A 24,619-nucleotide genomic window follows, 5' to 3' on the forward strand; every position below is an offset into this window, starting at 1 on the left:
AGGAAGACTTGTTACCTGCACAGTCAAGATAAGGTGTTTTTCTAAAGATGGCTTTGAAATATCAGGTATAAATTGAGAGCCTGAAGCAGGAAATCCTGGGCAGCATTTCTACCCTGCATCACTCTTCAATACATCTCATGACAATTCCCACAAACGCTCAGCTTGGTGATTCCCTGTATTTGCTATGGAGAAGGAGAAGTAAAATATCATCTGAGTCTCCCATTAGGTGTGTAGAACACATGAACACTTCAGAGCTCCCCTCCCCTGTTCTGGGGACATGGTGCAAGCAGGGAATCCTGTGATTACACCCTGCCACGGGTCTGTGAGCTACATTCCCCCTCCCAGCAGCAGGGAAGGGCATCAGTGCTGAGAGACTTACACTTATTGTTAGGATTGACTGAGTGGGAATGATACAAAGAGGATTTTGAATTTTGCAGGCTAGGCCTGAGACTTCTAAAGCTGCACTCCCGGAGTGCTGGATTTGAGGCACTAAAGCCTCAGTGAGAGATTTTATGCATCCGAAATTTCCCTCTACCACATATGCATCTCTCATCTAAGCACCTCACACGAGGCAGCTGTGGCATTTTCCCAAGGGCATCATTTAAATGTATACTGGGGTTTTCAATCTCATGATTTTACTGGCCGACCTCCACAAAGCACCTGCCCTTCCTCAGGCCCCAGCTGCCTGTCCCTGGGATTAGATAAGGTGCTCGGTTTCCGTTTCCTCATAAAAGCAAGTTGCTCCTCTGAAGTCACGGAGGAAAGCTGGGCACAATGGTCTGCCTTTTGTCACAGCCTCTCCTGGGATACTCAGATCCTGCAGCCTGGCATCCTGTGAGTGCCAGGCACACAGCCAGCTTCCTCTGGGAGCTGCTGCTCTCTGGCTGCTTGCTCTTGAGCAAACCAGGTTAAGGTTAACCCCATTATGGCAAGGCCATGGTTCAGCCCTGCCCCAACAGCTGTGCCAGTGGAGAGGGGGCTCCAGGATAGGTGAGGAGCAGGGGTACCCCTGGGCAGAGGGATGCTTGGTCTGGGCTGCACAGCAGACCCTGGAGCCAGCTGAGCAAGGAAAAAGGAAGGGATGTGCTTTCCAAAATGAGCTGCTGCTGTCCAGCTGTCTTCTGTGGAAGAACCAGTGTTCATTACAGCCATATTTCACATTCCAAAAAAAAAAAAAAAAAGAATAAAGGCCTCCCGGGGTTCTTAAATGTGGAATATGTGTCTCTTGTAGGAAAGTGCCAAGAAGCTCAATTATTACCCTGTTAATTCCTTCTGCTTGTTGTTTCTCTGTGAAGAAAAACACCATCGTCCCTCTTCCTATCCCAGCACAGGGTTACATTCCCTCCATGACACTCTTCTCACTTTTACCCCAAATGGCCCAAGCTACTATGTGCAGATGCATCTGTGGTGAATAATGCTGTCTCAAAAGCATCAAACTAAATGAAAAAGCCAAACTCTCTCCAGACTTAGCTTCTCAGGAGTGAATGTCGCATACTGGGGGTGGAGGCAGATCTGGCACAGCTGACAGTGCTGTGTGGGTGGTGAAAGATGGTTTTTTTTGTTTCAGAGGTCTCTGATGTTTCACAATACTGTTTTTTCTGGTTTGGGGTAAAAAGCAAAGGTCAGTGACAGCAGTCAGGGTGCATGAGCTGGCATCTGCCATCTGAGACCAGCCATTGGATGCCACCATTTCACCAATTTTGCTCTGTGAAGTTGTTCTTCCCTGCAAGAAAGATATGGGAAAGAGACTCACTTGAAGCAAGCAAGGAAGAGTACCAAGACACTGCAGTGAATGCCCAGGAGCCTGTCCCCCAGCTGGGGATCATAATCAATCAGTCAAAATATTCCTGAAAAGAGCCTTTTAGTGCAGCACCACTATAACATTTAGCTCCCTGTCATGTAGTATCTTTCAGAAATTATCTCTCAGTTGGTTTAAAATATTAAGGATGATCAGTAAGAAGAGGAATGATGTATTGCATCCACTTCACAGGCTGGGTGATGTGGCCTGACACCACTCCAGCACACACAGTTGGGATGACAAGAGGTGCCAGGGCATTATTATCTCAGAGATGACTGAAAAGTAAAGTTATATTAGTTTTAGGCTTCACTGCTTTAGTAGTTATATATCACTCTTCTCCCAAGCACCAGTGGTCAGCAAACATTTATCTTCTGTATTTTGCATCTTTCTCCATGAAATCTTGTTTTGGTTGGATTTACTGCCCCAAAGCCAGTCTTTTTGGTTCTTTGGTACTGGTCAGATACAAGAATGCTCTGCTCAGCATCAGTGTGCATTTCCATTCCTTGAGGACAATTTTTTGTAATACTGCTAAAGACACCATGACATCACTACTGGGATCGGCCCACCTCCCCCGTAAAACCTGAGCAAGAGAGCAGTCAGGTTGCTGGAGCATTGATTTAAACTATTTGCTATTACTGTTACAGCAAAAAAAGACAGTACTGGAAAAAGGTGAAAGGTGATGTACATTAATGGGTAGCAAAAGTAGATTAACTTTTAAAAAACTACTAGAACATTCTCTAGTCCCAGCTTGAGGACACTGAGCACATGAACTTTGCCTGCCTGCCTTGATCCCTGTCACACAGAGCACTGCAAATAGCCTCCAACACTCTTCCAATGTAGTACTCTCAATTTGTATTTGTAAATTCATACAACACAATTAGAATACATTTTCCCAGAAAAGAATATGTAAGGCACAGAAAACTCTGGAAAAAGGCTGTTTGTAGTATTTCTGCCATCTTCATACTACCTGAAAGTCTTGAATTGTCAGTGTAAGGCTTTCCTGCAAGCTGCACAGAGATTGCAGCTGTTTCTAAACGAGGCAGAAATAGTGAATGGCAGACTAAAGGCGAGCACCTAAGTGCCAAGACATTTGACCAGACATAGTTTATGTGTGGCCAGGCATGAAATTGTGCTTGGCAGCATGAGTAGCCCCATTGCCTGAGCTCCATAATGGCACTGGGGACAGGCCATGGCTTTGCTAGGGGATGCAGGACTGTGCCTTGGTTCCCAGGACTGTGGGGAGACTGGTGCCAGGCAAGACAGAACTGCTTTTGTGTGAACAGTGCAGAAGTGCAGAAAAAGCAAACCAAGCCAGAAGGCAGAAAGGGGGCTGCACTCAGCCCCAGGGAAGGGGATGGCAAACTGCAGGTGGGAAAGAGGCTGAGAATCAGAAGAAAGCCCAGAAAACAGTCCAGGAATGATTTCACAAGCTGCATTCATAGAGAATGAGAGCTTTGCTTAATATTGGTTACTGCAGAGCAGTGGCCTTCAACTTTTTTCTGTCTATGGACTAAGGAAGTATTTCCAAGGGAGGCACAGAACATAGATGTGATAATTTGTCTTCCAGTTGGTTAAAAAATGGCTGTAAAAGGGAAGGAATGTGCTCCTCTCCATTTTCTGTGGGGGTCAGGCATAGAGAAGCTTCTACTGAAGTAAGTAAGTAGACCCAAGTTAGCAGCAAAACCACCACTACTGCTGGCAGGGCTGGACTGCTGAGGACAGCATGCCATCCCTACCACCAGGGGATTTTACAGAATCATAGGATGGTTAGAATTGGAAGGGATGCCAAAGGTAAGCTCATTCCAACCCACCTGCCATGAACAGGGACACCTTCCACGAGACCAGATGGCTCCTATCCAACAGTACTTCCTGGTGAAGCACATCATGGGTAATCCCAGAACTGAAATGAAGGGAAAATCAAACTAATCACACAAGTCCAGCACCTTGAGCAAGGCACAAAGTCCTGGGGATCATTTCCTGAGTGAGGGAGCTCACAACTTCTCAATACTTTTTTCCAAAACTTGGGGAAAAAATATTTCCTGAGAGAACTGTGCTATGAATAGAAATTCATTGAATGGGTAAGAGGCAATCATGGAATTAATCATCAGGGATTCATGAGGCAGCACAAGGCCAAAAGTCTGGTGGCTTTCGTCTCCAAAAGCACGTCATGCACTCGTGGACCGTCATCTTCCCCTCACAGTCCCAGCTGGAGCTCAGGAATGAATTGCTCACGCTTTCATCTTGAGAGCTCTTCAAACAAAAGGGCCTTGAGCCTCCAAAGCACCAGCAAAAGCCCACGGTGCCTCTTTCCCTAAGTGAACTCAAGGCTGAATCTACCCTGTGCCTTGCTAGGCAGCTGTTAGTCACTCTCTGAAACAAAGACCATTCCTGGGATGATGGGAGCGCTGTCTGTGAGCAGACAGGGAGAGAAACAACAGCCCAAACAGCTCAAAGGCTGGATTTGCCAGTGGTAAGATGTTCTCCCAGCAAGCTCAGGAAGGAGCTGTTATTTGGAAGCACCACATGGAATTCCACATGTGACATTTCAGCACTGCCTGCAGGGAGGAGGCTGAACCTGAACACACAATTTCCTCTGCTTTTGGCCCTGACCCTTGGGTCTGTGTTTTCTCATTTCCACCAAAAAGCCTTTTGCGAGTGATTCAATACTAAGACAGCTCAAGGTTGTGTCTCCTAAGTGAATTTTTTAAAAAAGAGGGTTTCTTTGCCTTGCAACAGGGTGGGAATACTTGGATGAATGTCTAATTTTGTTCTGTTAAACATCCAAAGCAGAAGAAAATCTTTAGTTAAAAAAATTGCCTGTAGGCAGGCATAACAACTCACAGCAATACTATTCCATTTCCCAAAGTTATTCACAATCCATTGAAAACAAGAACTGTTATGTCTCCACAATCAGTTGACCTTCAGCCTTGGTGTGTGGATTTAGATGCCATTGTTTTAGTCAAAGCAAGAAAAATGAATTGCATTGTTGCTGTTCCAGCTGTATTTCTGGGAAAATGCTTGCATGGGGTGTACCAAACAGAACCCTCAAAGGAATATTATTTTCCTCGGTTAAAAAAAAAATAAAATATATATATGTATATAACTTGCCCTTTCAACCTCTGATGAGTCAAGCAGCTTCTTTCTGATGCAGGTAGAGAGAAGCCTGGAGGAGTTAAAAACACACACAGGGCTGCTTATCTTTACATACTGCAAACAAATTATTGAGTTTACATCCCAGCACTGGATTTCATATCCAGCACTCACATTTATTTACCTTAGATATTTTTCTCTTTTCTCTGAAGGTGATGTTCAAAATAATTGTGACAACCCCATCTCTTTAGGAAGTGGTTTAGGAAGAATCCATGTCTGGGCACTGTGTTATTGGGAAAAATCCTAGGAGCAAAGCACCTTACCCAGCCCTATGGTGCAGGTTGTGCCAAGGCAGGGAAGGCAAAAGAAAATGTTATTGCCCTGAAGATCCAACAAGATTCCTCAGATGTTTTTTTGAGAAAAGAAACATTTCATTGCCTGATCAGTGGGAATTTCAGTCATCAGGAGAACTGTAAATCTCCTTCAGAAATATGTCCCTATTTACAAAGAAATGAAGGGCTGTTCTCTACTGTCAGTAAACTTGGCAGCAATAACTCTGTTGATTTCAACAGTGAAATATAGGCAATAAGCTCCTTGCTGAGTCAGAGGGCTTGAAACACAGGCTGTCCTCATGGCTACTTGGATTTCCCCTGGAAACTTCCCTCTGCACCACTTATCAAGCCCAAGTTTGCCTGGGCACATGAGCATAATGCCACAGGAGAGAGGCCGGGAACAGGAAGGGGAAAACCTAGAGGACCCACAGGGAAGTTCAAAACAGAAGAACTTCTTGGTGTTTCACTGTCAAGACCTTAAACAGAAATACTGTTTTTGCAGTTTCCTGGGTGCTTCCCCCCAGTACTTTCCACCATCCTGTGATGGGGAGTTCACGGACAGCCTTTCCTGCTGGGCAAAAAGAGAGGCCACAAGGGAGGTACCTGGGCTGGGGTAAAACAACTGCAGTGAAAAGAGGTCATCATTAGTTCCACCAGGCCTAAACACGATGCTGCTGCCATCATGGGGACCAGTTGGGATTTGGTCCCATCCAGTGACCTTTCCAGTATTGCATTCCCTGATCTAAAATTAGCCCTCTCATCACTTGCACACAAGCCCTGTGCCAGCCCGGATACAGCCGTGGGTGACCGAATAGGATCCACCAGCTGAGCGCTGGTGAGGACAGGCATGGCCCAGCCCCAGCTCTTAAATATGGATGAGCACATTCCTCTCACACCACGGGAGCTGCTGGGTGTCAGGAAAGCACACAGGGTGGTTTTGGCAGCTCCTGGGCTCAGCTGACAGAGCAGCTCTGTCAGGACACCCAGCCCTGTGCTGTGCAGCCCAGCTGTGCTATCATATCTGGAGCACTGAGCCACATTGCAGACAGCACAAGTGTCTGATGCTGCTCAGAATGTGGCTCCTTGCACCATTTCTTGCAGCTTAACTGATGAGGCAGTTCCCATTTGCCTTCCCTCAGCCCATGGCTATGCTAGCCCCTGAGGACATACAAGTGAAAAGGGTCCCCAACTTAGAGACCCCTATTTAATGCAGGGGCACTGTGAGAAAAAGAACTTGCATCTTGGAAGCACACACAGAAATTTTTCTGGTTTCACAGAGAGCTGCCCCTTGTGTCTTCATGCTGAACCTCAAAGGCATTAGGAAGCTGTAAACAGAGAAGCAGTGTTTATAGAAAGAAACAAGAGTAAGCTGATATAAAGAAAGGACTACAGGACACTGGAGTACCTTTAAAATGGGATGCTAAAAATAATGCTGCTTTTCAGTCAGAGATCCCTGAACCATCTCCAAAGGAACCATGTTTTTCAGAACATCTGTGCTACAGGCAGTTGTGAATTCGCCACAATGGCCCCAGCCAAGGGCTCCTCCAGATCTGCTCTGAACCCCAAGCCTGGTGCTGTGACCCCACAATTTGCCCTCCATTTCCCAACAGGAACGGGATAGAAGGAAGAAGTTCCCACTCCTCTGGGGTGAATTATGCTTAGAACACTGAACTTCCAAACAGGAAGAACACTTCTGGTTTCTTTCAGGTGAAAAGGAAAAAGCTGCACCCTTCCCTCAGCACCTGTTGTTCCTCTCAAAGTCATCACATGCCAGATGTTGAGGCTGCCCATCAGACTGCAAGCAGCACCAAACACAGGGACAATATCACTCCCTCTGACCCATGGGGAAGGCTGACTTTTCCCAGGCTATGAAGATGCCTGGCTGAAGGTCCAGGGATAGCAAACTGGGAACAGCTGGCTGCCAGGGCTGCCAGGTCAAGGGGATTTCCCTTCCAGCACGTGACGTCTCCTGCCCATTGTGAGCATGTCAGGGACAGCTGCCCCCAGCCAGAAATGTCTGACATGAATCCCTCCTCCCTTTCCATGTCAGAGTAACCACAGAAATGCACACCTCCCTCGCTCAAATGCCAGGGGAGGGTGCCAGGGCAGCCTCAGGGACAGATGCCTCCTCCAGCAGAATATCACAGCAAAGGTGTCAGCAGCCTCAGCTACAACCACTCCTCAAGCAGGAATACCAGGATGGGGATAGAGACCATGCTTGAATGCAAGCCCTTCCTTTGATGAAGGCTTAGGACATTCCTGTCAGGTTTGAACTCCTGGTTCATTACTCAGTCATGTAGTATTTCTAATGCCAGAAGAAACCAAAATCAGGACAGTTCTCTGGGGTTATCTTGGTCCAGATATGACCAGAGGAGACAAAACTATCATTGTGTGAGGCTGCTACCACTGGTAGAAAAGCTCCCCAGAAGGGTTCACACTATTGAAGTTATCAAATCACAGTTTTGCTGCACATCAGACCTCCAACACCAACCTCCTTCAAACAGACCTAGGAAAAAACAGGTTTTCATCACTTGGAGAGGAAGACAACAGAGGCAGAATTATGACAAGAGGATGAAGATAAACTGCTGCCAGGGATGTTTCTGCTGAACATGGTTCTGCTTGGCTTTCACACCTGGATTAAAAAAATCATGAGCAGATCAATCTTCTCAGCACAAGGTCAGGATTCTTCCTGTGGCAATAGGGTCCATGTTGGAAAGGACAAAGTATTTTGCAGGAGGAAGGAAAGAAACTTTTTGGATCTGAGAACATTAGGTTACGTAAGTTTTATTATTTAAATATTATTAATTTAAATTAATTTAAATTAACATTAAATTTAAATAAATTAAATTTAAATAATTAATTTAAATTTAAATACTTCATATTGGTTGGCTTCAAGATCTTGGGTTTACATTTTGCTTTCAAGTAGTGAGATAATACTAGGATTGGCCAGCTTGATGGTTCCCTTTAACCTCAGAGTGAGCTTCCGTAGGTGTGAGTGAAAAGTTTTCTCCCCACCTACCACAAAACATAGGCTGCACATGGAATTCTTTGGAGAAGGCTTCAAAGACAGCAGAGATCCATCCCTTGGTGTGCTTCTGTGATAATTTCAAAAGCCAAAGGATGTTGTACTTAAAAGCATATAACTTAGCACATGCATAATTATCAAGGGTTGCAAAGCACAAATGAAAACAAAGTTGGGGCCGGGAAGAAGGTCACTAAATAAGAGGAAAAGTGAGAGGTTGTATCCTGTGGTCTCACAGGTGTCTCAGACTGGCTAGAAACAACAGCCCCCTCACACTGAAAGGTTTCAGACTTGGACCCCAGGAGGTGCTCTCCACTCACTTGCCTTCCTCTAGGGCACCTAGAGGAAGTCCAGTTAGCTGCTGTCTAGGAGGTTCTCACTTCACTGACACATACTGAAACTGGAACAGAGAGTGAAACTTCATCCTAGTGATTTCTGCTATTGTCTGGGAAGTCCTGGGTATCCAATCTTTGCCCACCACCCCTTGGTTATGTCTCTTACACAAAGCATGGCCTGTCATGGGAACTTTCCCCTCAGTGGTAAACACAGTGACACAATCTGCTGGTGAACTCAGAGCCCCATTGCCCAGGCTCTGCTCCTGTCCCTATGCTGTAAGGCCAACATTTGGTATATACACATAGCTCTTCTCAGCCTGGTTGCTGATGGAGAAAAAGAAATCCTTTTTATTACCTGTAGTCATCACAAAAAGGGGAGAGGAAGACACCTCAATCATTTGGAAATAATATTGTTGCAAGCTGACCCAAGTGATCAAAGTTAAAACGCACAAAAGTCTTGAAAGCTGGATCGACCTCTTCCAGACCTCCAACCACTTACTGGCTGCTCTGTCCCAGCTGCTGAGCAGTGACAGTGCCTTTGGAGCCAGCAAGTTCCTCCACATTTCACTGACCTCTCATGTCCCTGTACTCACAGAAAAGAACTGGGCTCCTTCGTGGCCTAGCTGACATTGCTCTGGTCTGCAGAGCTGAGCCAGCCTTCAGAACTCAAACTTTCATTATTTTGCTGACCTAAAACTTAGTAAAGTTTTCAAAAGAGACAGAGAAATGTGGCAGGTATGATTTCTTGGTCTTTTACCTCACATTCTAATGAGGACCCCAAATCCTCTTCTGCTACCCCTTTCTGCACGTGACCCCACTTCTATAAAATTATCCCACAGTGCACAGAAATAAAAGAGCTATTTCCCAGCCCAGGAGGATGAAAAGCAATGAGCTACAAGCAGCTCGTGTCATAGCACATGCACCCTCACCCCACACTGCCTCACATGCCTCCCCCAGCACTGCAGGAAGGTCAGCCACCCTAGGGACATCCTTCTCTATTTCCCTCCCCAAGCTGCTGCACACCCCATCCCACATGGAAAAGCTGCTGGACATTACCTGACCTTGATTTTCCAGTCCAGCCCCACACTGAGAGTATTTACTGACTCTTCCAAGCACCAACTCAGGCCCCTCTGCTTGGGCTTTGTGTGCCCCCCAGCTCCAGGAGATAGCCACATATTCCCAGCAGAAGGTGGCAAGGAGTGCCTGCTTACTCAGAAAGCTGCTGCCAGCCACCTGCACCCAGACCTGCTGCTTTTCTACTCTGAAACATGCACAGCTGGAATTGCTCTGTGCAAATGAGTTAAACTCGTAGAAAATCCCACAGGAATGTTACTATCTTCCCTGTCTGGTAATAAAGATAATAAAAACAAGTTTGAACAAAAATCTCAAATACCATTCAATGAATAAGCATATTGAATTAATGGACTCCAGGAAGAAAATCTTTACCCTCATGACAATCTGCTTCTTGACACACCTTTAGCTAACAATGAGGATAACAGCTTTCAGGACCCTGAAAGAGGAAATTAAAACCACACTTCAAAAATAATCTCCTTATAAATGCTTATTGTTGGTAGTATCTTCATTTTCACAGGTAGATCTTTCACTGTCTAATGCAAAGAATTCACAACGTTTTCTAGTAGAGACACACCCCATTTGCAGGCTCTTGCTCAGCTAAATTTGGATATTAGGACTGGCAGTAAAATTGACTTTGATGCTCAACCGAGAAGGGGGAAACAATCCTATGCAAGTCACTGTTCAAAAGTAAGGAAGCAGCTGCAAAATAAAGTTAAAAATCTCTGAAGCACATCTTGCTTTTAAGTGTAAGTTCCAGGTGAGAAATATATCCTGTGTATTGGAGAAGTGAGGATTCTCCAGGGATTCCAGACTTCCAGGGATTCCAGACTTCAGTTAACTTCTAAGAACTATAAACACTGATAAACAGATATCAGTGTAGCCCTGTGCAGTGCACTGAGTAGTTAGCACAGAAAAGTTCCTGTGCAGCACTGGAAGATGTGCAGCCTGGTTGAACTTGGTTACCCACCACCCAATATTGTTTAAGTAGGTACAAGACAATTGTGTCAGGAACCAGGTTACACAGACCAGCAATGTCATGCTGCTGAACAGCAGGAGGTCAAAGTGCTGTGATACATTTGGTTTGGGTAAACAAGGGTAGCCAGGGGATGACACCCAAACTCTATATTTTTCATTTAAAACCTAATTGCAAGGTGCTTTTTGTTCTCCTCTCTGAATGCCCTGACCCCGCTGAAATTAACTTAAAACAGATGGAGATGAGGCCCAGCAACAGATCCCATTACATGAATCTAATTTGGATCCTACAAAAATCATTCTATACGAACATTTATTCAAGAAAACAACCCAGGATGCTCACAAATCTGCAGCTACATTTGGTGCAGGTGTGTACCAGCTGAGCATCAGACTCCTTTGACTTCTCCCATCCCTAACTGCAAGAGTCTCCTACGGTCAGGGCCCCTAGTGGGTAATCTGGCGATGAGACATTTGTCTGAACCAGGTGCAAAGACCCTCTGAATATTTATAGAGAGGTTTCAGTGGGTCTGAGATGTGTCACTGAGCCACTTCCCAATGCAGATTCCCACCACATCTGTGACAGACATCCCTGCCTCCTTCAGGGATCACATAATTGAGGATGTGAAGAACCAGCCCCAGGTTCCCTCCTGCATCCAGAACAGCATGCTCTGCTTCCAGACAGTCACAAACACTGACACTGTCTCCCCAGCCATGCCCAGAGCTCTGTGTGTGTGTGTAACCCTTGGACCACACCAGACACCCTGGTTCCTCCCAGGAGCCATATTCCTTCACCTCCTACATGAAAAGGTCGTTGGATGCAGCATCAAGCTCACCTCCAGCTGTCCCCAAACCAGCTCTAACTGCAAATTTCAAACCTTGCCTCCTCTCCCTTTCTCACGGGCAGTGGAAGAGTGGAGTGTGATGAAATACAGAGGAAGTTTCAGCACTCCAGGGCCAAATCTTGCACTGTTTCCAATGACTTTCAGGCTAATGTGGCACCCAACATTTCCATCCTGTGACCATGGTTATTCCTGGTCACTGGTTGTCAAGGACTAAGGGGACCCAACCCTGGGGCAATCCCAGAGGGGAACCCCCTGCCCAGCGCAGCCAAAGGCTGGCATGACATGAATCAGTGCTTTCCAGATCATGGGTTTGCCCATCAGGGCGGCCCCTCTGCTTCTGCTTCCTGTCTTGGCAGACATTGCTGAGGGTGAGGTTTTTCCCTGCTACCATGGACTTCTTGGAAAGAGTGCCAGAGAGGAAAGTGGCTGTGCCAGCAGATAGGATGCTTGCCAAAAAGCACAGACCAGGAGAGGCATCTGCTCTCCAGCACTGTGCCAATGCACAGTGGGCACCTCCTTCCAGCACAAACCATGGCTCCAGACCATGTCTGCTGCTGGGGATGTCCCCACACAGGACCTGAGTAGCCCCTCCAGAAGCTTTGTGACCACACAGGTGCTGAATGTGGGCATCAGGAGCACCACAAGCTCATTGTTCACACTCACATTTAAATCCCTAGACCATTTTTTACATTTTGCATCAGACCAAAGCTATCAGATGTAAAACAGAAATTCTCCCAAGCAAGGTAACCAGGCACTTGGACTTTCTACCTGCCCCACTCCCTGTCCCACAGCAGCTTCCCAGGAAAGGGGGAAGAGGTAGGCTCTGCAGGACCACAACATTTTGATTTTCTGCCTGCAGGGCAACTGCTTCAACCCAGATCTCATCCAGACATGTGCAGAAGATGCTTCCCATTGAAGCTATCTAAGCAAGGAACAGGACATCCCTCACAGCCTTCGCAGACCCTCTGCAAAGGCCCCCACAGCCATTGCTGTCACCCTGGCCCTCCAGCCAGCCCTGCTGTGGCAGCATGCTTCTCCAGGTAACAGAGGAACCACACTCCATGGCCAGGGATTCTGGTGGCTAGAAATCAGGAACAGAAATAAGGAAAACAAGTCACAGAATCATGGAATAGTTTAGGTTACAAGAGATCTTTGAAGGTAGTCTAGTCCAACCTCCCTGCAATGAGCAGGGACATCTTCAGCTACATCAGGTTGCTCAGATCCCTGTCCAACTTGACCTTGAATGTATCCAGGGAGAGAGCAACTCTCACCTCTCTGGGCAACCTGTTCCAGTGTTTCATAACCCTCATAATAAAATATGTCTTCCTTTTCTATCATCTAAATCAACCCTTCTTCAGCTCCAAACCATTACCCCTTGTCCTATTAACACAGGCCCTGCTAAAACCTTTGTCCCCATCCTTCTTATAAGTCCCCTTCAAGTACTGAAAGTCTCATGAACGTCTCCCATCCACAAGTGGAACACAGACTTTCAGAGTCTTTGGGGTAAGGAAGGCAGCCTGTCCTTTTCAGTCTCTAGGCAGAGAGTCAATCCCCACTCTGAAGGTGCAGGAGGGTGTTCATGTTTCCATGGGAAGTGCCATGAGCCCTGCTCTGGGGAAGGCACCATGCAGGACCCAGATACAGGCAGCTGTGCTTTCAGTCATGCACCTCATCCCCAGCCGCCTGCTGGTGGCAGTGCCCTGCTCAGAAAGCAAAGCTTTCAAGGATCATGGAATATCCTGATTGGAGAAGACCTGTATGAAGTCCAACACCCATTTCTGCACTGGACAAACTCAAAAGTCACACCATGTGTCTGAGAGCATGGCCCAAATGCTTTTTGAACTCTTGATACCATGACTACTTCCCTGGGGATCCTGTTCCACCCTCTGCGTGAAGAACCTGTTCCTAAACCTCCCCTGGCACAGCTTCAGGCCATTCCCTTGGGTCCTGTCTCTGGTGGCCATCAGAAAGTGATCTCTTTCCCTTTGTGAGGAGGCTGTAGGCTGTGGTGAGGTCTCCCTAAGTCTTGTCTTCTCCAGGCTGAACAAGTCTAGTGACCTCAACTGCTCCACATTTGGCTTCCCTTCCAGACCCTTCACCATCTTTGTTGCTCTCCTTTGGACACTAATAGTTTATGACTGTCTTATATTGTGGCACCCAAAACTGCCCCCAGCACTCGAGGTGAGGTGGCCCCAGTGCAGAGCAGAGCAGGACAATCCCCTCCCTCCCTTGCCCGGCTGGCGATGCTGTGCCTGATCCCCCCCAGGACACGGCTGTCCCTCCTGGCTGCCAGGGCACTGCTGGCTCATGTTCAACTTGCCGTCTCAGGCCCCTTTCCTCATTCCCCGGGCTGCTTGCACACCCAGAGATGACCACCTCAGGTGCAGAACACGGCAGTTTTGGAGGCACCTGCTCTATCCCTGACGGCATTTCCAAGTCCGCAGTGGGACACATCCCTCAGCCAAGCCCTGGGGCAGTGAGGGCAGGGCCCGGCATCATCCAGCGCCCTGTCGGGACAGGGCTCAGCCCCTCGGACGGACCGACCCCCGGCACCAGGCGCCGCGCGGCCGGCCGCTTCCCCGGGAGGGGATTTCTCGCTTCCCTTCTCTCGAGGGGAGGTGCAACTGGAGTTTCCCAGCAGCCGGTCCCGCCCCCGCTTTCCTCCCCTTATAGCCGGGCTGCCCCCGCCCCGGGCGCAGACCGTGTGACAGTGCCGGTGACAGTGACAGTGCCGCTGGCCCGCGCCCAGCCCCGCCGCCCGGGAGCCGCCGCTGAGTAAGTCCGTCAGCCTCGGGTCTTTCCCTTCCCCTTCCCCTCGGGCCGGCGTCTCCCGCTTCTCCCGAGGCGCTGCCCCGCTCCGGGCTCATTGCTGGGCAGCTCGGGGGCTCTGCTGGCTCCGAGAGTGGGGAACGAGGGGCACCCACGGAGGGTGGGTTGCCTGGCACAGGGACGGGTTTCAGCCCCACCTTGTAATTATCAAAATGGGGAATAAATCGGACCGCTGGCAGGACAGCAGCTCCTGGCATATCCCAGGGCTGGGCACCGCAAGGACATATGCCTGGTAATTCCATTGTGACAGCTGGGTCTGATTTGTGCTACTTTTCCCCTAAATTTCAGGGCACAGACTCAAGCAGTGACTACTGCAAACCATTCACCTCCTTCCTACCCTTCTGCCTTCCAACACCTTTCCCAAAATCCAGATGTAGGTACTGGGCACCAAAGCGTCCTAAACCCAGATCTGGCACTGAATTTCAGATCCAGTGTGGCACTTCTGCCCTCTCTTCTTTGTCTTTATTTAAAGGAAGTGGTTTTCCCCCAAACCACAGGAAAGTAATTGGACTGTGATTCACTCAGTTTGGCTACCCTGAAAAAACACCATTTCAGAGCCTGGACCCTGGATGGCCCTGGGCAGCCCCTGGGACTTGCACCCTGCCAGGGTCACTGTGCCAAGCTGGCACATTTCTGCATTGCCATGCTTGCCCTTTTGTGACTGCTTTTTCTTTGTCAGGGATGTCCCACAGCTCCTTGGACCTTCCTTTTCCCAGAGCACTGAAAAGCCTGTAGAAACTTCCTTCTGTCTTTGTGCAGCAGCCCCATATCCATTGCATCAGCTTCTCAGCACAAATTGAAAAATTCAGCCCCAGGGTTAGGATCCTTGGTGTGTTCAAAGCAGAATTTCTTTGAGGGTGCTTCAGGGTGAAGAAAAGACTTTCTGTGACTGGAGCATATGGCTGATCTAGAAGCCATGGTGCCTCACTTTGACACCCAAGTTCAGATGGAAAACCTGAAGAAACACTGTCCAAAGTGTCAGCTGCCTGCCCCCTACCAAGGGACTTTGAGGCTTTTCAGTTCTGATAAAGCAAATCACAAGAGAGCAGAGAGCTCAGGTTTGGGTTTGCTTCATTCACCCTCTCTATAAGAGATGCTTGGAAAGCCAAAGAATTTGAAAGTGCTGAGAGAAGCTCCCAGGAATTTGTTTATCTTCTCAGTCGCTGTTAGCTCTAGCAGTGAACTTTGCAAACTCCAGGCCTTAAGGAAGGATTTGGCTTTGGAACTAAAAACTTTTTTATTATGAAAATAAAACTCTAGACAGCAGCAGTTGGTTGCTCTTTTAGCAGCAACAGTTCAAAATTATGCTGCTCAGACTTGAAGGAAGAAGAAAAAATGAGGGTATTGCAGTGCATTCTCTCTGCTTTTTCCCAATAACAGTGTATACATAGAATTTTCTCTTTCTCTGTTTGAAAGATTCTCAAAACCAACAGGAGATGATGGTTTACTGGATGGTTTTCAGGTGTGTCAGTAATTTAGGGAAATCAGAGTCTCATTTGGAAATGACTGCTGCACTGCACAGCTGTATCTACACATGGTTTTATGCTGGCTTAAAGCATCTCTCTCATGCCAGATGAGATGCCCTGGGGTCCTCTGCCTGCTTTGCCACTGCCGTTCCCCTGAATCCCTTGGGTTCCCCATCACCCCCAGCCCTGTAGGGCAGCCTGGTGATGCTGGGGCACAGGGATTGAGTCCTCTGGGCAGTTTATGCTCCTGCCTTGGCTTCTTTACTGGAGACAAGTTTTGTTTTCCCTCAGCTCCCCATTAGGAGCAGAGCTTGGCTACCATCAGGACGCTGCTGGAGCACATACTGGGTGCTGGGTGTCTCATGGGGGTCTGCAGATGGGACTATGGATGTGAGCAGCACAGTAGAGGGTCAAGGTGGGCTCTGGGTGGCCCAGCTCTTCTATAGGCTGTGATTTCCCAGGCAAAGCCAAGTGAGACCCCCCCAGATTTGTGGTGTCTCCCTTCAGTACTTACCCCAGATAACAGAAATGGTAGGAAAAACCCCTCACCTCCTAGGAGGGCTCCCAACTTGCAGAGAATGAGTCTGGCATCTTTTTGGACTCTTTGCTTTGATGAATTAAGAATTAGCAGTTTGTTTAGGTGTCAGCACATGGTCTGAGGTATTCCAAACTCAAGCTGCCTGCACTGCTCTACTGCTTCAAAGATGGCTTGGCCCAGTGCAATTCTCTTGTGTGGGCAGATAGATAACTTTGCTAGATAACTCTGGATTTCTCAGAGGCTGTGGGAGAATGGGAGATATCCACTAAAACGAGATATAAATCCTCATGACCTAGTATGTCAGCAGGCTGGAGAGGACCAAAAATCCAAACAATTGCTTGTTAATACTGGCAGCAGCTCAGGAAAAAGAAGTCAAGGAAAAGTTCAGCAAAAAAATTCAGAATAGGGATAATTAATAAATCTTTTCCCCTGAGTGCTCTCTGGCACACTATGAGCTACCCCTGACCAATGAGATCATTCTGCATAGAGGCTGTTTCCTTTGAGGAGGAAAAGGAGAACATGGGAAGCCACTGTGCCCAGAGTCCAGGCTGGGTCCTTCTGTGTCTTGACTCTGCTCCAAGTGTTTCCCTTGCCCTTGCTGCCCACCCCAGAAAAGCTCCAGCTCAGAGGTAGGTGCTGTGATCAGCAGAGAGCTCGCTGTATCCCACCACAGCTGCAGCAGCAGTCACAGCACCACAGTCCCAGTGCTGCAGGGCATCTGGACAGGGTGGCAGAGCGTGTGCTGCCTTCTGGTTTGAAACCAGGAGCTGAATATGCTGTGTCAGAAATAATTGGAGCTAAAGGCTCCCCTGGCACAAACCATGTTGCCAAATAACAATAATGAGGATGACTATGATAACAGTAAATTAGCAATAATACTGAGTTGGGAACGATGTTAACTCTTGACCTCAAATCGTTACATTTCCTAAGACCTGAATTTGAGTTCTGGGAAATGATTTAGCATTTCTCCTGCTAAAAAAATTAGAAGCCTGCTGGAGTTTTAGCAGGCTTTGATTTGTGAGAAGAGCACAGGCATAGAGGAGCAGCCTGCAGCCATCAAAGCCAAAGCCAAGATACGCTGAGCAGGAGCATGTCCTGACAGAGGCAGAAGATGCAGTCCTAGCATGGCATCTCCTGCCTGTGCACCCCAGATGTAAGCAGGAACACCTCCTTTTAGCTGAGTATTTCTTGTAGAAAGTGTTGGCAATTTTTTCTGTAAGTTCCTTAAAAGCATTTCTTACAGTAAGGTCTTGGTTTTCTAACAATAATGAGAAGAGATGGACAGGGAGTGTTTGGTACCCCTTGACATTAAGACTGGGGCTGTAGAAGTGACAGCTGAGGTTTAATGGTTTTTCCTGCTGCAGATACAAACCCAGGTCAACCAGCAGTGGCACATGACAATCCCTGGGCAAGAGTTCAAGTTGGCCAAATGTGAGAGTGTGGCAGCTTTTGCATTGACAGCCTTACCTAGGTGCTTGAGCCTGGCTTTTTTTGTGCACTACCATGACAAAGTTCTGACACATGTTAAAAACTCAGCTTCTAACCAGCTTAATCATTCACTTATGGAGTCTTGTCTGTGTAGTGTCACTTCAGTGCTTTTCAAAGATCTATTGCATTTATCTTGGCATTGAAGAAAAACCAAAACTTCAAAGTCCACCTTTGTCATCATCACTCATCAAAATGAAAGACCTTAGCCTTTTGGAAGGGATGAGGTACTTTCTTTGGTTAGAAAACAAACAAACAAAAAAAACCCCCAATAATGCTTTGTTTGAAAGAATAGGAGAGAGAGAAAGGACTCAGATGAGTCTGTGCTTGAACAAACAGGAAGGAAGGGATTTGGCAGAATTAATCTAAGCACAATGTTGTGTTGGGAAATGCAGGTTACGAAAAGAGCCCAGCAAAAATTAGGCAAGTCCAAGTCACTTGCAGAACATGCCTGTTGCCATGAATTTTTTGGGTTGGTTGGTTGTTTTTCTGGGTATTTTTGTAGTGGAAATGTAACAAAAAGGAACTCTTTTCCACTGCTTTCAGGATTCTAGTGGGGCATCCTGACTAGCATAGCTGGGGTGAACTGCAGGGGGTTTCCTTCCCCCTCCCCTCCTCAGCACATGTGCTAGGGAGATGTATGTGCACACATTCAGCCATGGCACGGCTGCTGCTAACCTGGGATTAGCTCAGTTAGTTAAGAGTATGGTGCTAATAATGCCTTTGGTTGTGGGTTCAATCCCTGTATGGGCCATTCACTTCAGAGTTGGAATTGGTGATCCTTCTGGGTCCTTTCCAGCTCAGACTATTCTGTAACTCCTGTCAGCTGAGCTCTGGTGCTCAGGCCCCCTTTGCTTGCTCGTGCAAGCAGAACTCTTTCCCAAATGAGTTTTCGTATTTGTTGTGTTTAGAGGGTAATAGCATTACTAATCCTGAACATGGCCTGGCATCCAAAGCAGGGAGAAGGAAAGCTCTCAGCAAAGCCAGGCTCTCACTGCTCTCTGTATAACTTAGAAGGAAAAGCCACAGTCTTCCAACCAGTTTTCCCAGAAATAAGTATCACATTTTGTATCAGCATGAGACATATCAACATTATAAACTCAACAGCGGTATTTGAAGATCACCACATTGTGGCTGTATAACTGAAGCCAAATTCTTCATTTGTTTGAAGTCTAATTTTTCTGCTATTACTCAGTACAAGCAAACCAAAACTTGCCTGAGAGTTCTTCATACAGATGTGCTTCAGTCTCCTAGAAAGTCACTTCAAATAAAGCATTATTGGAATAAGGATTGGAAACTATGAGTCATTTTATTTATTTACAATAACTGCATCATTATAATCATTATACAAATGGTTATAGTTATGCAAATAAATATTTTGCAATCTATTGAATTATAGAGGAACATAATTCTAAACATGAATTCTGAGAAGAAGTTGTAACAATAACAAATTTCTGTTGTTAATTATTTGCAGTGTAAGTGTTGGTGGTAATGCAGGACTCTGGCACGATCATGTTTGTTTAAACAAGGCTAAACTACCCTGATCCTCATGCCTTGTTTCCACTTACCTTGAGCACAGATCAGGAATAAAAGGCCCTGAGTAAGGTGGGAATTGATTCTGATGCCATGTAAGAGTATGAGAGCTTTGTGGTTGCTTTGAAGGCACAGGACACTTATCCCACCCACATCATTCATGTTCCCACCCATGCTCATGTCCATAGTCACACAGCATCCCATGGGAGAGCCTGACAAGCTCAAGGTCTGAAATCAGGACATCTGAATCACCCTCAAAATGGCTCTTGGATTTTTCTCTAATTTAGACTGGACATTAGCAGGGATGGTGTTGCTCAGGAATTCTCCTGTGCTCACACCAGATGTGTAACATTCCCCATGTTGCCTTGCCACACTTTCTCCTTGGTATTTTTCTTCCTAACTGTTCTAATCTGATTTTTTTTCCCCTGAAATTTACAGGCTAGAAGGAAAATGATGAAAATGTTACCTTTTTTCCAAAGTCCTTTTGGAATACGCAGTGGATCAGAGGGTTGCATTGATGCAAACAGGCCATTTGAAAACACTTCACCATCAGCTGAGCAAGTCCCTGCCTGTCCTGAACCTTCTGCAGATGAGATCTGGTCCAGGGACCAGGAGAAGATGAGAGAAAGGCCAGAGGCAGCCTGCAGAGCTTCACGTGCATCTTCCATCACGAGCAATGAGAGCTGGATCTCTGCTGGGGACAGCCCTGAGAAGGGGAACAAAGGAATAAAGGGAATGCTTAAAAGTGCATTTAAAATAGTCAAAAAGACCAAGCCACCCACTGGTAAGTGCTCCTCCATCCTCCTTGCACCACTTCATGGGCCATAGTTTCCTCTAGAGGGGCTGTATGAGGTGGGGAGTATGAGGGAAACAAAGGTACTGATAGATTGAAGTGACTTTTCCAAGAAGCCTGGGGAAAATTGGGCTGAAGGAGACATGACCTCAAGTCCTAGTCTTTTAGTACCAAGGGTACAGTCCTTGAGGAGCTGTCCATTTGCAGGTTTTCTGTCCAAAACAAACTTATTTCTGCTTCCCATGGGGGCACAGAGAACTGTGGGTGGGTGAGAAACCAAGGTGTAACTCTCAGCTCTGTTGCTCCATCTTCTCCTACAAAGTCTTGTTTTAGTACAAATTATTTCATTTCCAGACAAACCTTTACCTGTCTAATCGGCATCTCTCTCTCCATGTGTCAAATGCTTTCCCTAACTGGTGGTTTTCCTTCTTGGCCTTGAATTTGCTGCTGAAAACAGCCTTTTGTACTTTACTGCTGCATTGCCCCATCCCCAATGTCTTCTTCTTTTTTTTTTTTTTTTATTTTTTTATTTTTTAAAGCAACCAGAATTGCAGAAAATATTCCAGATAAGACACCACCAATGTGTGGCACAATATATTCCTATTTTCCCATCTCAGCTGGATATTTCTCACTGAGTACATCCTGGGGTCATAACTGATATGTTCACCACCACCTCCCAGTAAGGATTTACTAATTCTCCAGGCATCTCTCTTCTTCCTCCATCTCAAGCTGATTCACATCCAGCTTGCAGCAGAAAATCCTGTTTGTTGCTAAGTAACTTTTGTTCTATTGGATTTGTATCTGATGTTTTGTGCCATTAAATTTCAGCCCATTTACTATTCAAGTTATCCCATTGTTCCTGTAAAATACACCAGGCCCTCAGTTTCGATAACGTCTCTGAACTTTGTGCAATCAGCAGATGCCAAAAGGGCACTCCCAGCTTTTGTGCCACAATCTTTAAGAATAAATGAAGTAAGATGAGTTTCATGAATGATGTGAGCTTTCTCCACCCGGGGTCCTCCATTACATACCTAACAAATCTTATTTTGGGATATAACTTTGGCGTTTTAACTAATGATTTCCCAGGTCTCCCTGTGTCAAGTAACTGGCTGTAGTTCAGATAAGATAGTTGAATTGTATTTGCCTTGCTTGCTAACTGTGGCCTCCCAAACAATTTCACAGGTCAGGTTGTGCCAAATCTATTTGTGGAAAACCCATGTGGTATTTCCTTCAGCACATCTTTAGTTACATCTTTCTGTCTACATTATTTCTAGTGCCATGCTTCTGACTTGAGGTCAAATTAATGGGAGGGGGATGAGCAATAACTAACTAACTCCACAGGGCTAAATTTTGGAAACAATTACAGGTGGCTTGTGAATAGCTGTCCATATGCAGCACACTGGTGATGGGTATTCAAGTTTCCATTTCCCCAGTTAAAGGCAAGCTGGAAATAATCTGATCTTTAATTAAACAGACTTTCTACATGGTGTAGGAGCCCAAGAGCTAGCATTTTGGAAGTATGAGGATTTTTTAAAAAGATTCCAGAGCCATCATTTTTTATAAAACGTAAGTCTAAATCTTCACTCTTGGTTAAAGAAAGGCTGTTCTGTTTTCACCAGTCAAACAAGTCATGGATCTCCTTGGAGAGCAAAAGCTTTGTGATGCCATTCAACATCTGTTTGCCCTGGAGAAGAGCCTGTCTATCAAAAGTGAGGAGGGACTGAACACCAGTCAGAAAGACATCGAGTCTGTCTATGAAGTTCTGAAGCACAAAGTCTTCAGCACCTTGAAGGATTCTGTGCTGCTTGCAAAAACAAACCCAGACCTGCTACAGCAGGCAGTGGAGGCTCTGAAAGAACAGGAGAAAGAAGATCAGAACTACATGTCAGAGAATCCACCTGACCAAAATATGCAATTTAGACCCAGAAAATGGAAAGAGCTCTGGATGGCTACAGTAAAGGAGTCGGTAGAGGCTCGAATGAAAGACACAAGCCGTACTCCTAGAACTGAGAACCTCTCTGCAGTTGGCCAGAACCTCCTGCACATGGGAAAGACAATGAAAGAAGATTTGACAGTGGTTGCCAAGTATATTAATAAGCTTTATCCTCCTGAGTTTAATGTGTTCAGCATATATGCAGAACTCTACCACAATTATTTTGCCTCCCAGGCAAAGAAAAATGCTGAGTCTCATCTGGAAGACAAGGATATTTACCTTCTTCTCTCATGGGTGCACAACTTTTATCCAAAGTAAGTGGGCTTTTATACGTGTTTACCCCTGGAAATCAAAACAGGCTCACTGGCTGCAAACCCAGGTATTTGCTTGATTTATGAGTTAGTATTACTGCAGTGCAGTCCAGTACCTGGCTAAGTTACTGGTGTTACTGATGATGTGCTGATTTACAGTCCTGGCCAGAACAGCCAGAAAGGACACTCAAGGCTGCTAGTCTGTGAATGAAGGGCTGTTTCACCATTCTGGCTGCTGGGCAACCTACACACAAATGTTTAGGGCTTCATCTGTTGGGTAAATTGATCAGGTTCATTGCCTTGATATCAATTCCAGTTGCAGACCTGGGCTCAATCTTGGAACATTTGGAAATTTCAGCCCTTTGTACCAGAGGGAGACAATAAATAGAACAACCTGAGATGCAATTATCCTGGGCACGGAGGATGTTGCTTAGGTGTTACCCACAGTCTGTGTTTTCTTCTCCTTTAGGAGAGCCAGGGGTGTGCCCCTGTGAGAGGACACAATCCAAGGGTCCCCATAAACTCTGGATGTTATTGAACTGAAAACATTTCTTGTTGTGGCTAAATAGTACTGAGTGGAGAATTGAGGGCTTTCACTTCTTAGGTGGAAACCAGTAAAGACACCAGCAATGTTTCTTCTGTTCCAAAGTCATTCAGCTCCACTTTATCCTTTTTGTGTTCCACTGATGAGTGTAATGATTCAGTGCTGATGCCGGAAGTTTTCCACAGCCGTGCTGTGCTCTAGATCAGGATATTCAGGCCAGGACCAGCCTGTGTTTGGGAGTGAGCAGCTGTGAGGAGCAGGGCTCAGCCCAGCACTGGGGACAGTGCTGGCCAGGGTAGCAGCTGCTTTGGGAGTGTTCCCAGAGGCCACGTCCAGGTGTCTGCTGAGGGACCACCTCCCAGACATCAAACACCAGCTTTTCATCTGCTCACCTCTCTGTGTGGATGGAGAGAGGCCATGTCCAGGGGCTAGAATCCCCTCCTTGCTTCAGGTCTCCCATCCCCACCAGAGCACAGGGGCTGGTACTCAGGAGTTCGGTCTCATGACTCCATTCACAGGCTTGCTTGTGGTCCCACCCTCACAGATCTTACCCCTGACACATATCCATTGAGCTTCTCCAAGTCCTGCCTGGACTGAGGACAATGTACATTTCCATCTGTTTTTTCACTGACACCCTCAAAAAGTGTTAGTGATTTGCATCAACAGCTGTCTTGAATTACACTGCCTTTGGAAAATACAATTGTTTGGCTTTTTTCATTCCAGAGACATGAGAAAAGATCATGCTTTAGCCATGGAGTTGGATAAAGTTAAGCTTGGGAGCCTTTTGCCTTCAAGTCTGAGCAAAGAGCTTGAAAATAAATACCTTGACAGTGAAGAGGTAAGAAAGGTTCAGTCACTCCTCTTCTTCCCTTCACTGCTCCCATGTGACTCCTCAGAGAAGCTGTGACTTGTCCTGCACACACACCTCTTCACCAGTGAACCACACACCCTTCCAGGGAGAAGCAGAAGCTTTTGTTTGTTTTTGGGGAGCAGGTCACCTTTCTGCTAGATGGGACTTGCAGAGCAAACTTCTGCTTAGCCCTGGGAGCCAAGAGAAAAGAACTGCTCTGTTCTTGTAAGTCATGTGGTAACAGGGGGAAAATCCAACAACAGATCTTTATGGGCAACTTTCTCATTCTGATAAATCTCCAGAGGGATTTATGGTCCCTCTCACAGGAATCTCTGAAGGATCTTGGATTACTCCTGGTATCTGCAGAGGTGCCAGGCCTTGGATGAGTGCAAAGCATGGAGTTCTGGTCTTGACAAATCTGTTTCTTTGATGGAGAATTGCCTGCTCTGCAAAAAATAAAAGTTGCTCTGGTTTTTGTATCACCCTTCCCTTAATGGAAACAAGAAGCCACTTCTAGAGTATTCCCATAGCTCAGGGCTTTTGGCATTTGGGGCTGGAATTCCCGGAAAATGAGAAGATGAGTTCCAAGTTTAACTGTAGTCTGTGATGGTTTGCATATGGGAGAGGTGGTGTGAGGTCTGCAAAGTGCATGAACGGGACACTGGGGGGTCAGCAGTATGTGCCAGACACTGCACAGACCATTTCCAAAGCCTCACTGCAGCACAGAGGGGTCAGAGCAGAGAAAACCTGAGAGCACTTTGTTTCCCTCTCCAGCACTTGTGTGGTATCAGAAGAGCTCATGAAAAAGGATTGCAAAAGCAGGTGGCTCTGAGAGTGACGCACACACAGTGTGTGGTGGGGGTTATTTGGGC

At 46.5% G+C, this 24,619-nt stretch overlaps 1 protein-coding gene across 2 annotated transcripts in view; it reads left to right on the top strand.

Moving 5' to 3' along the window:
* Positions 1-24,619, top strand: part of TNFAIP2 (TNF alpha induced protein 2) — a 121,255-nt gene that overhangs the window by 90,843 nt on the left and 5,793 nt on the right. Inside the window, exons 1-4 of one of the 2 annotated variants that reach the window (XM_054286732.1) lie at positions 14,170-14,240; positions 19,755-20,100; positions 21,729-22,356; positions 23,621-23,735. In XM_054286732.1, the coding sequence (XP_054142707.1) occupies positions 19,767-20,100; positions 21,729-22,356; positions 23,621-23,735 (1,077 nt within the window). In that variant the 5' untranslated portion in view covers positions 14,170-14,240; positions 19,755-19,766. Of the gene's footprint in view, positions 1-14,169; positions 14,241-19,754; positions 20,101-21,728; positions 22,357-23,620; positions 23,736-24,619 lie in introns of those variants that run through there. The other variant, XM_054286733.1, reaches the window with a different exon arrangement.

The sequence above is a fragment of the Melozone crissalis genome, unplaced genomic scaffold (genome assembly GCF_028551555.1).
Source record: "Melozone crissalis strain CALT ecotype California unplaced genomic scaffold, PUWL_Pcris_2 ptg000056l_1, whole genome shotgun sequence".
In the NCBI taxonomy this organism is placed as follows: domain Eukaryota; kingdom Metazoa; phylum Chordata; class Aves; order Passeriformes; family Passerellidae; genus Melozone; species Melozone crissalis.